The sequence below is a fragment of the Acromyrmex echinatior genome, chromosome 1, assembly GCF_024713525.1.
Source record: "Acromyrmex echinatior isolate Ae372 chromosome 1, ASM2471352v2, whole genome shotgun sequence".
Lineage (NCBI taxonomy): Eukaryota > Metazoa > Arthropoda > Insecta > Hymenoptera > Formicidae > Acromyrmex > Acromyrmex echinatior.
In genome coordinates, this window is record NC_141852.1 from 13,025,986 (window position 1) to 13,044,285 (window position 18,300).

The following is an 18,300-nucleotide window of genomic DNA, read 5'->3' on the forward strand; positions in this document are numbered from 1 at the left end:
ATAGTCAGACCTTGTATTTAAGGATTTCTTAAATTTATCTTTAAATGCTCAGCAGCCAATGAAATAATTCGTAGAGTATCTAAAGATAAATTTAAGGAAGCTTCAAATATAAGACCTGACTATGAATATGAGTATAAAAATCGAGACCTCGGATGAAGAAAGAATTGATCAATCGTCATGTGATCAAATTGTCAAATGTGATTTGTTAATTTTTTCTCTGCCCGAAATCTCGGACCGATTTCTAGCATCGTGGACATAAGGGGTTTACTTAAAAACGGTATAGCCAATCAGTATTAGACACATGATTGACTTCACTTTGTTTATGCCAATTCTACTAGCTTCTTCGTAATTGATTCAAGATGTTATATACTTCTCTATGATTGGATCAAGATGTCGTATATCTCTCTGTTGATTGGACTGGCGTGGGTCTTAGTTTGAGCATGCGTATTGGCAAATTTTTGATAGCAGTTAAAGGAACGGAGTTAGCAGTCTAATGTAATAAGAGATCTGTGATTTGATTTGAACGCTGCTTCGTTTTCGACGGGGTGGGGGAATTTCGCCAGCGAAGCTCGACTACATGAAATCGTGTCTTTAAAGTTTAAAAGGTCCTCCAGTTCGAATTCTTTGATTTGCTCTGATTGAAATAACGCGGGTGACACAACAAAAGACAGGCATTTTTTTATGTGGTTTTATAATATTATATCTGTTGAAAAATGGTTACTACCAAATATACTAAATTGTTCATATGCTCGACCGGCATATTTGTGTGCTATTTCTACTTTGGTATGTTACAAGAGAAAATTACACGTGGACAGTATGGTGATGGGGAGAATCGGGAAAAATTTACGTACATGTTTGCACTGGTTTTCATCCAGTGTCTGGTGAATTACATATTTGCTAAAATGATTTTGTTGACTGTGATGAAACAAGGCGAGGATACTACAAGAACTGTATATTATTCGTTGTCTGCCCTAACATATCTTCTTGCTATGGTGTGCAGTAACATGGCATTACAGTTTGTTAATTATCCAACGCAAGTGATCGGTAAAGCTGGCAAGCCTATACCTGTGATGGTATTAGGTGTATTGCTAGGAAAAAGGGTATGCAATTTAATAAGTCTATTTACCAAGATAGTTTCATATGTTGAATATTTTGCTATCATTTTTTAATTATCATTTTTTCTTTACAGATATATCCAATTAGAAAGTACATATTCATTTTCTTGATTGTCGTTGGAGTTGCATTGTTTATGTATAAGGATGGTAATGTTTCTAAAAAGCAAGCAGAGTCACAATTATCAGTTGGAGAATTGTTATTATTATTATCGTTAACGATGGATGGATTAACAAGTGCAGTGCAGGAACGAATGAGAGCTGAACATAACTCAAAGTCAGGACACATGATGCTCAATATGAACTTTTGGTCTGTTATCTTTAGTAGCACAGTGATACTTATTTCTGGAGAACTTTTTGAATTTATTCGTTTCCTACAAAGATATCCTTCCACCATATGGCATATAACGACATTTTCTATGGCTGGAGCATTTGGACAATATTTTATATTTCTAACTGTAGCTGAATTTGGTCCACTGCCATGTTCAATTATAACCACTACTAGGAAATTTTTTACTGTTTTAGGTTCTATATTAATTTTTGGTAATAATCTTTCTCTTAGGCAATGGTTGAGTACACTTGTAGTATTTTTAGGTTTATTTTTGGATGCTATGTATGGTAACGATAAAAGCAAGAAAGGTACTGTAAAATAAAATGTGATAATTATCTCAACATTTACTTAGATATATACTTTTGAATATATACTTCCAGCGTTTAAGTAATTACATCATTATAATGATTATTTATAATACCATAAATATTAAGTTTTTTAATATATACAAATTAATAAGATATTATACAAAAAGTTGTTATATTTTCTGTTTATATTTTTTTAAAAGATAAAAGAATCTTTTTGAATGAAATGGGATTGTGTAATTTTCTCAATTTATATATTAAAGATTAATAAATTATAAATTTTGATCAATTATGATAGTTGTAAAGTTTAATTTATATTAAAAATATGTACATAATTAAAATATTAGGTCATCTAAAAAGTATCCGCGGTTTTTTGTCACTAGATGGTGTTGATGGTCAACACATCTAGTGACAAAAAACCGCGGATACTTTTTAGATGACTCAATATATATTAGGTGTTGGAATTAATTCGTAGCGTTTTACAAGTGATGGGAAGTACTTTCATTAATGTATTTTTTAATGCTCATGTGAAATAAATAACATTCTTTCATTAAAAACGCTACGAATTAATTCCAACACCTAATACTTTCTTACATATATTGGGTCATCTAAAAAGTATCCGTGGTTTTTTGTCACTAGATGTGTGTTGATGGTCATATATCTAGTGACAAAGTACCACGGATACTTTTTAGATGACCCAATACATTACCGTTCATCAATTTCAAAATTCCCTAGATTTGTCGATTTCTTTAAAAGAAATACAAAGTAAAAGATGAACATGATATATTTTTTCCATAGAAATGAGTTCACCTCTTAAACATTTACTAAGGCAGATCGCTTTATGATTTCTTTCTGAGAGGTATTTACGAGACCACTTTACATGTTTTTACAACACGGTTAATTTGGACGCTCACGCGCTTTAAACGCTTGTAATTATCATTTTGTCTTTATCGTTCATTAGATGTAAAATAAGAATAGAACTATTGAAAAGTGCTAAAAGCGTTTAAATCGACCGCAGCCTCAGAGAGATTGCAGACTGCAGGTCTATTTTGTAACTCTAAACGCAAATTTCATTATTATTTAATGCTTTCCAGCAATACAATGTGACAAAAATCATGTCATCTTTGTTTAACATTAGTAAACAAAAAGAATATAATGATTCACTGTTAGCGTTTTCGACCCGAGCAGATTTGCTCCCATTGGGTTGGATAATGTTCTACTATTGGTTGACGTTACATATTCCATCAATAGGAGAGCATACAACGTTATTAATCCAACCTAGATTGGTACAAATTCGAGTCGAATACACTATTGCCCGTATTCATAGTCAGGCCTTATATTTAAGGCTTCCTTAAATTTATTTTCAGATACTCTACGAATTATTTCATTAGCTACTGAGATCTAAAGATAAATTTAAGGAAACCTTAATTATAAGATCTGACTATGAATATGAGCATATGTGTTACACTGTCATCTGTATATCTTGTTCTCTGGAAAGTACCCATTATAACGCCGTTGCACAGCTCTTTTACGAGTATATATCAATTGCTCACATCCAATTGATATATACCAATTGACTGAAATGTAAAATAATATTGGGTCATCTAAAAAGTATCCGCGGTTTTTTGTCACTAGATGTGTGTTGATGGTCATATATATAGTGACAAAGTACCGCGGATACTTTTTAGATGACCCAATATAATTGGTGAAGCAGTAAAAAATTACTAGGAAGAGAGCGATGTGAGTGGTGTGTGCAATTGAACTGTGTGCAAGTCGCCACTCCCCTCTTTTACTATCATATAGCCTCTCTTTTCTGTACGTGCGGTCACGTGACGGTCTTATTCTACGCATCTAATTTGCGCAGGTAGCACTTTTACGTATGGAAATTTAGGGAGTTAGCAGTCTAGTGTAATATTTAGATAGAAGCCTGTGTATTTATATAGGTGTTTGTGGACTGTGGTGTCTGTGGTTTCCACAGTAGTTAGTATTAGTATCAAACTAGTAGTCGATTTGAGAAAAGACAATCTACGTAATAATTTGTTGCAATTGAAAGAACACGAAAAATGGCGGAACAGAGTGATAGGAGTCAATTACCTCCCGGCTGGGAATGCAGATATGATATTCGCAGTGGTCGCCCGTACGTAAAGTGCACTTTAGAAGTTATCTTTTTATTCTTTTCATTAAAGATCAACAGCTTACTAATAGAGTTCCAAAAATCGAAATCTTCCTATATCAATAAATTTATATTATGCGAAACAGTTGTAAGTACTTCGTTTTCAATAATTCTTTATGATTCTTGAAATAAATATACGATCAAATTGTCAAAAAGTAATGAAAAAGATAGCGCGATAATAGATAATATTCTACATGTATTAATCGAGATGCTTTGTACTTAATAAAATTTTGATTAGACATTTATGATGATAACGCATTGAGAGTTCTATAAAAATATATAGAAAATCATCGATGTACGTAATATTTTTTTGAAACAATGGATTAGATACTTATAACTGTTAATGGTGATCTTCAGATATTTCATAAATCATTTCAATCGAACTACAACATGGGAAGATCCAAGAGTGAGATATTGGCAGTATTCTCAGTATATACAGTCTCAGAATTCAGTGGCACTGAGTTCGGCTACTACTACTACTTCTCAAGACATTCCAATGCAGGTCAGTTGTAATAGTTGAATTTATATATGTATACGTAACTATAAGTCGTAAAAGTTTACATTCTGAATCAAATGTTAAATGCTTAAAAAGTGATACGTTATATTTTAAGTTACATAGTTTTTTAAGCTGAAAGATTTTATGATTTTTAAAATATTTTTTTCATTATTTATTGAATAATATATTTATTTTAATTAAATATAAAAGTGAAAGAATTGGCCCTGAGAATCGATCTAATAATGAAATAATTAAAATGCCATGAAAGATCCTACTATTCTATTTCAATTAAACATCCATGAGTCTCAAATTTCTGCTCCATGTTTTCAATTTACACTGTCAATGTGCTGGATATTTACAATGGTCAAATGATCATTATTTATAACCATCCTTTGGTCAAATTCACATTCATATTTGTACTATCTTGATGACATGAAGAATTTATATATTATTAGATAGATTTTGATAAGTTCTTGTAACGAAATGATTGTTATATTTTTTTATCTTTATGCTTATAATTAGATATTTATATATTGTCAGATTTTTTTTTCAAAGAAAATCCAGTATAAACCAAGGTATAAACTATATATTTATGAAGTGTTTGGTCCTTGGAATTAATTACAATAAATTTATTTAATTTTCCGCTCTTATTTAATATCTAATCATAAATGTGTGATTTGTTTGAAATTTGAAAATTTTGTAATGTCATTTCTAGAAGTAAAGTACATTGTATAAGTATACATACAAAAAAATATACTTATCTTTGTTAGAAACAAAATTTAACAAGTCTAAGCTTCTTAAATTATTTCAAAAAAATTTTTCTTCAAAATATCTAAATATGTATTTATATTTATATATTTAAAATGATCATATAAGATCTCCAATCATCTATTTCATACGCTTTTATTATTATTAAACCATTTTTGTACTTCTTAAGAAAAAATTTACAGAATTTATTATATATTTAATTTTTTCCAATTCTCTATTAGGATGGGATAGGACTATTTCATCAATTTCAATTTTAAAATGATAATGAAAATTGCAGAAAAATTTCTCATAATATATCCAATACCCAATACCATTTTAACTGACTTATTACTGAATAACATAATGTAGTTTTTATATATACTTTTTATATATACTAAAAATAACACACAACAAAGGAAAACATAAATAATAATAATAAACGATTGATTAAGCCCGTATATGTGAATACACAACAACTAAGAATTTAAGCCTATAACGGTCGAAGCTGGATCTTAAACGCTTAAATAATTTCCATGTGAATTTATAATTTATCACATATGTAGTCATTTGAACTGTGCGCCGAATTGATTTTTCGGCCTTATAAGCACAACTAAACTACTATGTAATATGGCAAATTAACTAATGAGCAATTTAATAATTTGATGCTCAATCAGGCATCCTATTAGAAAGATGTTAATGTGCTGAAAATCTATAAATAAATTTATTGCGAAAAATATTCGGCCGAGAGTCAAACTCGGATCTCTAGTATTATCGTGCGAGATGCTCGAAAACTATGTCGAAAATTTTTATTTAAAAACATTTTGAAAAATTTATTTTGAAAAGTGTACTTAAAATTACATCATAGAAAAAAATAACAGTATGGCACGCTAATTAAGGGACCGATTACAAAAAAATTTTTGCGGCAGTTAAAATAATAATGATGGGTTTGCTTCTTTCTATCATTTCAATGATTTCCTTTTATTATTGTACCTTATAATTTGTAATTTTATTTTATTTGAATTTGCTTTTATTTTCTTTGGATACATTATTGATAAAAATTCCGCCGTCTTGATTATTAATAAAGAAAAAAGTATAATATTAAAGGTTAAGGTTCATGACAAGATTTATATTTTACCCTGCTAAAAGAATGTCAAGGTTGATATCTTATTATGCTAAAAGAATGTTTATGTTGATAATTAATCATTTAACATCATTTGAATATTTATACATATCATTACATCATTGAATGTTTTTATGGTATTTATGTATGATGGTTGATTGTTTGAATATTGTATACATTGTCAGATTTCTTTTAATTTTCTTCTAATATACGTATATGCAACTCTGACACTTATATATTATGACACATGGTATATTAAAATAAATTACAATGTGAACATTTTTTTAAGCATTAAATATTTTCTTTAAAAGTGTTTGAGTGTTTCCTAGCACATTGTGGCTAAGTTCGTCTTGCTCGCTTTTACACTAAAAACGCAAATGTTTATATCATTGCTTAACTTAGTAAATTTTGAAGCACTTCCGTAAATCAATGATATCATAATTTTCTATTAAATACGTAATTATTTATTTTTCGTTTATATTCACTTTCTTAAGAGGTTAGACCACTTTGATAATCTAAAAATTAGATAACTTTTGGAATCAGTCAGCAAAACGGCTCCGTGTTGCCACGTTTTGTCAAAGAAAAAATTAATACGATTTTATTCTTAAAGAATTGTATTATAAGAATCTTAAAACAAATTTTTTATTCTATTGTTTTATAAAAAAAAAATTCACAAAGTTATTTATGATTTTTAGGGTGATGATGTCAAGGTAATTTAATTTCTTAAAAGAAATAATATAACAGAAATGTGGTGCATTTTGTGTGCACTTTGAGCTAAGGCAATATTATTAATTCAGATACTAGTGAATGGAAGACAAAAAAGAAAGATAAAATAAAAAACACAATTAGAGGCAACTGAGAGCACATTACAGTTGACATTAGCGTATTCAAATTTTATGTATGTGAATAATATAGTATTAAATTGATGACAGCATGATGTTTATGAGGGTCAATATTGACAGCAATTAAGACGAACTTAGTCTACACGTGACAATGTTTTGTAATTAGTATATTTATTAAAGATACATTCTATTTATATAAAAGAAGAACTCATATGTAAATAATTATGTAAATAATTTTTCCGAAAGAACAGATTGAATGTAAATACAGACGGAATGTATATATTTTTTATATTGAAATAATATTTAATTTTTAATACTTCATTAAAAGTTATTAAATATTATATATATGAATCACATGTAATTACGTATTAATTAGATGTTTAATTTAACGCTTTTACAATTTAATTTTAATGACATTTTATGTAAAGTGAAATACTGTTTGTAAGCGTTGAATGAAATAATTTTTACTCTCTTGTATTATATTCGACATCAAGAAACTTTTAACTTTAAAATAAATTACTTACAAAACATGTACATCTATCATAATTATATGTAACATACTTATTTTTAATGGTTTAATGTAATCATGAAACATAAATTATGTTACAAAGAAATATTTTTATTTATTAAAATAAATGTTTCTTTCATTATATCGCTCGAATAATGAAGATAATTTTGATAAAATAAGAAAGTTTCTAAATATTTTTTCTTATTTTATTAAATTGGAATGAATTAAACATATCGATATTAACAATCTAAAAATATGACATTATTTAAGAACTAAAATATTTTGTCCAAAACGTCATCGTACTTAGAGATTATATTCATGTGTTTATGTTATTTATGTGTACAAGAAGAGATATTCTAATTTCCATTTGAAACATATCATATGCTGCGTGTGCGCGTTCGCATGCGTGTGCGTGTATGTGTATGATAAATTGTATATGTATATATTCTTGTGATATGCACACGCTGCATTTGGATAACGCACACGATACTACAAATAAATAGACTGGAGGAAGCGGAAGTGGTGGGCACTTAAATTATACAGGTGCTCACAGAGTTCCACAAATTTATCCAACACCGTCCCCTTATCATAATCCACAACTAGCATTCTTACCTCCCAGTGCACAGGTAAGTAAACATTTATATTGAAAGTCATCCTCATGAATTATGCCTGCTTTTCATCAAGTTAGTTACCACGATATGCCAGTACACATATGTACATACATACATATACACTTGCATACACAGCAGTTTTGTAATTGTTATATAGATAGACACGCGTGTATGTGCAGGAGCTGAAAACGCCAATGTCGTTGAAATCCACCAGTATGATGACAACTCGATTAGGTGACTTGACTTTAGGATCTCCGACTCCAGTGAGAAATACCGAGACAAGTTTTACTCAAAATTCCGACTCTGAGTCACAAGTGGCGAAGATCAACGCTGTATTTCCGACAGTTTCGGATACACATATTCGTCTTTTGTTAAAAAAGTAAGTCTTTTTTAGCAAGTAAATCATCTATTACCAAAATTTTTCATCTGAAGTTTAGTACTTACACTTTTTAACATTTTTATACAAACATTAATATTAATATTAAATATTAACATGGACATTAAGACTATCACGCATACAAAAAAAAGTTGATTTTTTAAGTTTCTTTGATTAAAATTATCTGAGCTCCCCTGTCTATTTTCATAAATTAGCACTGTATCAGATCTGGTGCTAAGTCGACAGCCAATATCTTTCAGATACCATAACAGGGCAGCTTTGGTCATGAGCGCTCTCCAAGTGGAAAAGAATCCTCTTTGTGCCCCAGGACCCTGTACACCTGTGGGAGTACATTCAAATTATGCAATTCCAAGATGGCGTCTACCGGCTCATTCTATACATGCAGCATTAACATTGAGTCCGCCTCGCGGAGTTCGACCAGCCCCTAACTCCCCAAAAATGAAACTTAGGTTTAACCCAAATATTCATAGTTTCAGTCTTTTTCACCCAGTCTGGATGCTAGATGTTGATATCGTATCTTGTGATAATTCCATGGAAGTATACCAGTCAAAGAGCACTGCCTTTTCTTTTGCATTGTTATAATTGTCTGGTATATTTCACGCATATACACGATATTATGTAACGATAGCATGTATGGAGTCATAGGATTCCTTCAACTGTATTTAGATATTAAGTACTAGAGATGTGCAATTATTGATTCGCCGATTCTTCAAAATAATTTATCGTGCACGGTAGCAAATACATAATGTAGTTTAATAGATTTTTATTATTAATCTTATTTATTTTATTATATTTTTATTGCTTTTAAGAAATTAAAAAATATTCTGTCACTGATCAGTAATATCTAATTTTATGACATCTGTTATTTTCTTTTATCTTTCAGTTTCTTCCTGGTTTGTAATAACATAAATGTTGGATAATATAAAATTTACGCTATCTAGAATAGGTTGGTTTTTGTTCCATATTGTTCATGTTTTATTTTTGTCATTTAGTAGCACAAATTAAAGCTTTGTATTGTTAATTAGATGTCATTGTTATGTTATTTGTATCATTAAAAGGGAATAAAAGAGTTTTTACATTTTTGTATAAAATATATATGTCACAGTCAAAGTGTTAACTTTAATAAATGTATACATTTAGTGAGTTACACTTTGACTGTGTGATGTATATATATATATATATACACACACACACACAACATTCTTTTGTGTATATTGTTGTAGATAAATACATTATTAATTACCAATATTTTCCTTAAATACGACATGTAAACACTGATTCACAGATATATATATATATATATATATATATATATATATATATATATATATATATTTATTATACACAGGGTATCCCATTAAAGCTTCGGACGCAATGATCTCCCAAACTTGTTCGTTATTCCAGAAAATGTTTCAAGTGAAAGAAGTTACTTTATTTCGAGGGATATCTTTTAAGGGTTAAAGATTCTCTTTAGGTGGACGTGCTTGCAAAATTTCGAAATGATTTTTATTTTTTGAAATGGAATTATATGATTTTTTTTATATAATATGATTTCTCTAATAATTCTGTATATAAAAGTATTAAGATAGAGATATCAAAAATAGTTTACGAGATATTTTATTCTTTCTGGCATATATTGACATGAAATATTAAATATTTCGTGTACAAATTTTTTGCTAATCATACCTTACTACAAAGAACAGAATAACGAAATGAATCAATCGATATAAAGAAAATACATAGTTGCTTTAAAAAAATATATTAAAATAAATAATTTTTTAAATAAGCAACTATTTATTTTCGAGATCTTTTCAAAACGCTATAATAATGTTATTTTTATCAAATATTTTTCAAGTTATGAAGCTTTAAAGTTACAGTACCATTATCAAAGGTGTCCAAATAATGATTAAAATCTTTTGAATATTATTTAGAATCATTACCTTGACATCATATGTCAAGGTCAAGGCTATTGGAAGTTGTTTGTTTTATTTTTATTTTTAATATAAAAAGGAATTTTTAGTGCAAACATAAAAATAATAGGAACAATCTTCAATGGCCTTGATCTTGACATGTGATGTCAAGGTCATGTGATGTCATGATTTCGAACAATATTCATTTTAAAAAGATTTTAGCCGTCAATCGGATACCTTGGATAATGCAAATGCGGCGATACTGTAATTTAGAAGTCTCATAACATGGAAAATATTTAATAAAAAATAACATTATAATGTTTTGAAAAGGTTTTAAAATCAGCTGTAAGAATAAAAAATGGCATGTTTCATTAAAAAAAATTTTAAGTAATCTTGATCTGACCTTAAGGATATCTTCTTAGGATTAATCAAGGTCTTCTTCTTTCTCTCTTAGGTCCGATTTCACAATATATGATTACCTAAAGATTAAAGATAACCGAGAAATTCATGAATGAGAATTTCATTGATGAATCTGTTGGTAATCATATATTGTGAAAATAGGCCTTAAAGTTATACATCTTTTATCTGAAACATTTTTGTTTTAAACACAGATTTTGAGAAAATCGACTAGATAAATTAAAATAGTCCACCCTGTGTATAAATACACACACGCGCGCGCACGCATATACACATATGTGTATATATAATGAGAAAAAAACTCGTTTATCCCAAAACGAGATAAAATTTAAGCATGATAGTATGTGCATGTGCATTCTATTCTAAAAATATTTAGATAAATATAATATAGATATGTAGAGTAGTTTGTATTGTACATTGTTTGTTATAAAAAGCAAAGAAAATTTTATGAATATTTTTAGATATCAATCACATGTGCATATTCTAAATAATGTTAATTATTAATTTTTTTATATATTAATTTACTAAGTTATAATGTACAATTGACAGCATTAATGTCGTCCGATTCACAAAAGGACATTTAAATGCGATTTATTTATAGTTCTTAGACCCGGTCGTACCAATGTTAGTTTGACTTTAAGCAAGACTTAAAACTCTCTTTGTCTCGTTTTAAAGCGAAAGAGAGACAGAGAGAGTTTTAAGCTTTGCTTAAAGTCAAAGTAACTTTGGTGCAACCCTTAAATAATTAATAATTATATATACTTCTTTTTATTTTAGAAACTGAAATAATTAATACAAATCAGGGATTACCAAAGATCGCGAGTCAATTTTTAGCGTGTTATGAAAAATGATAGAATGTTAAATTAACTTTATTTCGCGTTAATTGACGCTTGGGCGCGTATTTTTTCACGATTTCGTACATAAAATAAAATAAAAATTGTAAAATGAAAAACGTAAAATTCGTTTTTTAACGATGATAGAAACTAAAATCAAATTTCCAAATATATTAGGTGTAGTAAAAAGAAATCCATTGTTTTTCCAATAGATGGCTTTAGTAATTTGTATCTCATCTACGCGTGATACAGATTACTAAAGCCATCTATTGGAAAAATAATGGATTTCTTTTTACTACACCTAATATTATCAAACCTCTTACATCTAAAAATAATTCATATCGATATTGACATCAAACATATCATCGACAGAAACGAAAATGGAAGTAACTAGTTATTTTTAAAAAATAACTTTCATTCCCCTTGAGGTGTATTTTGATTCCCATCTGCATGCTCCTCGGGTGTCATATCACCCTCATTTATGTTCGAATAAAAAACATGAATAACATGGCATAACAGGGGAGTATCCAAGTGGGAATCCGAATATGTCCCTGGACAGAAATAGAAAAAGGTGGCATATATATTTTATTATACATATATCTGAAATAGATTTATAAAATTGTATTTATTAAAAAATGAAAAAAATAACAGGAATATAAATAAAATGATATAAATAATTAATTTATTAATTCTGTTTTTTCATCTTGACTGAAACAAGATATTGTTTGCTATTTTAAAAAGTGAGTTGTGATATAAATTTGGGAAGCCCTGATCTATTACTAATAATATAAGCAACTAGATATATTTCTTAAATATTGTAGAGAAATTTGTTCATTGAATGTGTGCACGCCGAACGGCATACATTAATGCTACGTACATGAGTTAAAAGTAAGATTACATTAGATTATTGTTTTAGTAATGAGTTATAATTTATATATTATAATCATATAATGTTAAAATGTATACTAAATCCATATGATAGCAATGCATTATGTTTGTATGTTGTGCACGTAGCAGTAATATAGCAATCATATTAAAGATTTATATGTTTGGAATGTATGTACAGGTACCTGAAAAATGTATTTCCAAAAGTGGACGAAACAATATTATTGGATGTGCTGGAACAGAGTGATAATAATGTACAGAAGGCATCTGAAAAATTAATTGAATTAGGATATGAAAAACGGAATCCTACCCTTCCTGCCAGAGCTTTAAAAAAGAGAGAAGAGGAAGAGGTAATGAATTTTTTTTATTGTGCACCATATAATGCGTACATTGTCACATATAAAAATAATTATCTTTATAGGTGCATGACGAGCAAACTGCACCTACTCCTCCTCCACGCATAAAAAGTTTGGAAGAAAAGAATAAGTGTATGTAAAAATTTTTGTTAAAATTTTGATTTTAATTTTTTATCTAATTATAAGTCCACTATAGAAAGAAAATATTGCAGTGAAAACACGTTTAATGCAAAAATATAAGAATTTACCAGATCGAATTGTGATGCTTGCTATGGATAGTGTAGATTATGACGAAGAAAGAGCAATACATATATTAGATATAGTAATGGCAGAAGAAGCTACTCGACCATTATGTACTTCCAGCAGCCAAAGGTAACGTTTCATTTTTCAGTAATACATAAAAATCGTGAATATATTAATGTCTTCTTATGGGTTGTGCTACGTATTGTAGTAGTAGAAGTGACGAACGGAAAGATAGTCCACCAGTGACAGAAGCTATAAAATTAACTGCTTCTCCGATTAAAAAGATGAGTACAGATGTGGAAACTGAGAAGTTGAAACGATCCAAAAATAAGACTGAAATACCGAAGTAAGATATTTATTTAAGATCATATCTTTTAAGATATATAAGATATCAGGGTATTATACAAGTTATTTAAAAAAATAATGAAACTTCTTTCTTTAGTAAGTAACATAATCACTTTTCCGAATGAGTAACAGTAACAATAACAGTAACAGTAACTAACTTCAAGATCAGCATCATGATTGGACAATTTGATTGTGTTAGTGAATATGTGAATTAACATGAACTTACTCTTGTTAGTGATGTTAGTGTGAATAACGAAAAGGCATCAAAAAAGGGCATCAAAGGGCTTTAGCTTAAATGGTCGTAACTAAGTCGTGAAACGTAAATCATAATCATTAATCATAAGTCAATATATACAAGTCAATATATACAAGTTTTGATCAACCCTACAACTATGACTTATGTTCCATGACTCAGTCATCTTTGTGCTTAAACCCAAAAAATTGCCGATAGGATTACATAATAATTCGATATTTTTCAGTCCGGTATCCAATATTTTATATTGATGCTTTCGTCTCGATTATATCAACATATTGATACTTTTGGAAAAATTAAAATTTTTGTGGAATATATATGTAACATTTTCGAAATATGTAACAAGATATAAATGGAATTTTTTAAACCGATATTTGAATGTGACTTAAATATTCCGTAAATATTTTGGGATATTTCGTAATACCCTTAAAATATTTTTGGGAGATTTTATGAATATTTCAAGAGTATTTAACATTAGCTGGGTAACGAATTATTATTTTTTAGTAATGATAGCACAATAACGTTGCACAATACTTTCTCAAAAAAATAATCGTAACATCGTTACTTTTGAAAGGAAATAACGATAATGCGTTACATTTAAAGAGTAACTTGTATAATCCTGTAAGATATATATGTCTTGGTAACGCATATCTACTGTGAATTTGTTTATGCTTCTAGATGTCAAAATAATATTTTATTAACACTTTGACTACTGGATCTAATTTGTTTGTCCTCCAGCGACGTTAAAATGAAATTTTCATTATTAGATTCACACATCGATATGACATTATATAATTATGTAAAATTTTCATGTACATAGTACATTTATTATTTTAGACTATTACTTCAATATTATTTATATTTATAAAACAAATGTTATTTTTTACGAGTTTGATATATTTTTTGAGTTTAGCAGCGACGGTCAGCTTTGGTTAGTGCCAGTCACTGATGACGCAACGCGACACTGTTGAAAGTTTAAATGCTTGTCATTGGTGGCCGACACAACACCTCCAGTCAACGTGTTAATAATATTTCATTGATAACATTCTTTATATGATAAAATATGTTGTATTAGAGTTTCACGTGGAACCAGTACTACAGAAGATAAAGAATATAAATCTCCATATTTAACAAAACCAGTAGGATCAAACTCGGATTTAGCAAAAGGAGCAAATAACGATCTACTATTGTACGTTGAAAAAATATAATTATTTGATTACTTTTTTGCTGTAATATTTTTATAAACATTAAGTAAACAATTATAGACCGGATTATGCGCCTTGGTCAGGACCGGACCCAAATTTGCTGACTAAGCAATCATTTTCAAGATCACTCGCAATAGGCCATGATGCAAGTTTGGTCTCTACTAATCATTGTCTTGCTAAAGGTTCTCAATCCGAATTACGAAAAGGACCGTTAAGGGGATTGGCCCAAGGCTCCATTTATTCGCAAAGAAATGTAGCCAATATAGAGAGTCGTGGTAAATGAAATATGTGCAATTGTTTTTTTCTTGATATTTTTGCATTTATTAAATAATTAGATATTAACTTATAATTTTTAGACAATTGTTTAGCTATCCATCTTTGGGATGCTATAATTTAATTTTTAATATTATTTATTAATTCATATATTAGGTGTTGGAATTAATTCGTAGCGTTTTACAAGTGATGGGAAGTACTTTCATTAATGTATTTTTTAATGCTCATGTGAAATAAATAACATTCTTTCATTAAAAACGCTACGAATTAATTCCAATACCTAATATAATACATTATCAAAAATATAATGTATAATGTATAATTTAAAAAAGATTTATGTTTTGTTATTCATATATATGCATTTATTGTTTAGTAAGACTAAACGACAAATACATTGTTTATTATTTTAGATTATATTATTTATTGTTATTAAGCTCTAATAAAGTTTATTTCTCTGGGAAGCTTAATTTATGTTTATCGCATGCCGTTCGTATATAGAAAGTGATGTAGGCAGAAAGCTTTATCAATCATAATCTATTTTGATAAGATGTAAACACGTGAAGTGCAATGCATTTTAATTTTGCTAAAAATTTTGAAACTTAGCTTGTCTCATCATTAAAATACACAATTTATATATAAATGCAATCGGTCCGTGCGGTAGATTTATGTCAGATGAAAGTAAATAAGACTCATGAATTTAAAAAAAAAATGAGACAGTTTATACAAATAAATGCAAATATACAGTAAATATAAATAAAACTGGACTATTTTAATCATAGCTCATAAACTGGTGATGATAATGAATTAGCGAAATGGTGCGTCGAGTCATTTCCGCCATTTTTTGTTTACTATATTAAGATGTGGAATTGTTTGATTTTTCGCATTTTAAACAATAATTAATTATATATTTACTAGTTTTCTGATTATACTAGTTTTCTGATTATATTAGGTGTTGGAATTAATTCGTAGCGTTTTACAAGTGATGGGAAGTACTTTCATTAATGTATTTTTTAATGCTCATGTGAAATAAATAACATTCTTTCATTAAAAACGCTACGAATTAATTCCAACACCTAATATTATCGAAATTCTTTAATATACAGAATACATTTCTATATTCAAAAAATCATGTACAATATTATACAAAAGTAGTATATATTTATTATAATAATTTGTGACATTACGCGAACAAAAAGCAAATCATCGAAAAAAAAAGAAAAAGGTAGCTAAAGTAGAGAAAGAAAATAAAGATTGTTCGCATAGTTATTTGAAAAATAACCCACTCCTAATGTATAATCTACTTGATTATCTTTTTTGTAAAAGTTTATTTTTTACGCTAGCAGAATTGATAAGCATTAATTTTCTGTCCGATTTTTATTTTAATATTGTTAACATATTGCGGATCTCTTTATAAAATGTTCTATTTTTCAAGTGTTATTATTTTTGAATAATCGATTTTTATTTGGATTAATTTTTCTTGCACAAAAATGTTGAGGCATATATATTTTCCGGATGATAGATTTCCGGTTGAGCATGAAGAGCTTTCCAATATCTAGTCCAAATAACAGAAAGCGTTTAAAATCGGATCATAAGACGTTTTTTGCGTCTAAAAGACGTCTTAAAGACATCTTGTGTCACAATTTTAGACTTTGTGTTATTTGGGAAGTGAGGCACATATATTTTAAGTAAACCTTTCACAGTATATATTAATATGTATTACAATATATAAGATTTGTATGATAAGCTTGAAATTGCTGAGAAAAGCCCTTGTGGAGCATTTTTACCATTTGTATCTCATGCCTAAGCATGCGAAATGTGATTAGTGAACTTTAATCGCTATTAATTTAAAAATTTTTTATTATAGCCTCGATATTTCCGTATTAATTAGAATTTTTGTTAAAATATTCCAAAGAATCCGCTCTTAAAAAGAAATCCGGTAGTTTTGAAACATCTATACAGTATGTAAAAAGATGTTAAATTTTTTTAAAATAAGGGTGATTGACAATGTAGTATTTAATATTTTTTAGTGACAAATACATTATATTAGATTTTTCCAAAATTACTTGATGTATATATCTCGGAATTCTATTAATACATAATGTAAAATATTAGATAAAAATATATATTTCTATCTTTTTTTGATATTTATATTTTATTGAATTTAATATTTATTATATACGTAAAATATGTTAAAAGTCATTCAGAATATCACCTAAATATGAAAAACGTCATTTGATGGGAAGTTAGTCTAAAGTTAGATGTTGAACTAATGCATATGTATTTTTTTCAAATGAATTATCTCAGAAAAAGTTCTTTACAGATTTTTATGATTAAATTTGGAGAAAATTATTAATATTGTATTTCAGTTGCGTTGAAAGTCCGATAGTAACAGCAGCGCACAGTCATTCTTGAGATAAATTCATTTAAAAAGAATATGTATATGTATTAGTTCAATATCTAATTTTGACCGTCAATGGCTTCTCGTACTTAGATGATGTACTCACATAAACGGTCTTATTTTCAATCTTATTATTGTCACTGAGAATATGTTTAAGTATTGTCAATATGAAATTTTAATAATTTGGTTTTATATACATTTACATACAAAATTATATAATATACTTAATAGCGAATATTTTAAATTAGTATATTTACATACATTCGTATATTCTTAAATAAATAGTACATAATCAAATCTCTCAAACTTTTATTTTACATATGTGAATTTATTGAAGATTTTTTTCAATTTTATTCATTATATGTGTGGTAATTAGTTCATAATTTAGCGATTTTTAATATTTCGAATTATCATTATGCATAATTAATCAATTTTGTCATTTTTTGTCAGAAACAAAAATAATAAAATTTTATATTGCGATTATTGCTATTCTTATACATATATTAATTTAATATAATAGTTAACATAATATTGTTCAGT

At 28.2% G+C, this 18,300-nt stretch overlaps 2 protein-coding genes across 5 annotated transcripts; both read left to right on the plus strand.

Moving 5' to 3' along the window:
* Positions 1-504: 504 nt before the first annotated feature.
* Positions 505-2,040, plus strand: meigo (Solute carrier family 35 member B1 homolog meigo). The gene is made up of 2 exons (XM_011057520.2): positions 505-1,100; positions 1,190-2,040. The coding sequence occupies exons 1-2, from the start codon at positions 714-716 to the stop codon at positions 1,763-1,765; spliced, it is 963 nt and encodes a 320-aa protein (XP_011055822.1). The 5' UTR covers positions 505-713; the 3' UTR covers positions 1,766-2,040.
* Positions 2,041-3,583: 1,543 nt separating this feature from the next.
* On the plus strand, positions 3,584-16,583 carry LOC105146896 (BAG family molecular chaperone regulator 3). 4 transcript variants are annotated; one of them, XM_011057522.2, is made up of 11 exons: positions 3,584-3,885; positions 4,279-4,423; positions 8,138-8,260; positions 8,425-8,624; positions 8,882-9,091; positions 12,869-13,037; positions 13,109-13,175; positions 13,256-13,415; positions 13,495-13,632; positions 14,960-15,073; positions 15,150-16,583. In XM_011057522.2, the coding sequence occupies exons 1-11, from the start codon at positions 3,812-3,814 to the stop codon at positions 15,370-15,372; spliced, it is 1,623 nt and encodes a 540-aa protein (XP_011055824.1). In that variant the 5' UTR covers positions 3,584-3,811; the 3' UTR covers positions 15,373-16,583. The 4 variants fall into 4 exon arrangements, with proteins under 4 accessions (XP_011055824.1, XP_011055826.1, XP_011055825.1 ...); XM_087413395.1 differs by having other exon boundaries at positions 3,869-4,009; XM_011057524.2 differs by lacking the exon at positions 8,882-9,091 and having other exon boundaries at positions 3,585-3,885.
* Positions 16,584-18,300: the final 1,717 nt, after the last annotated feature.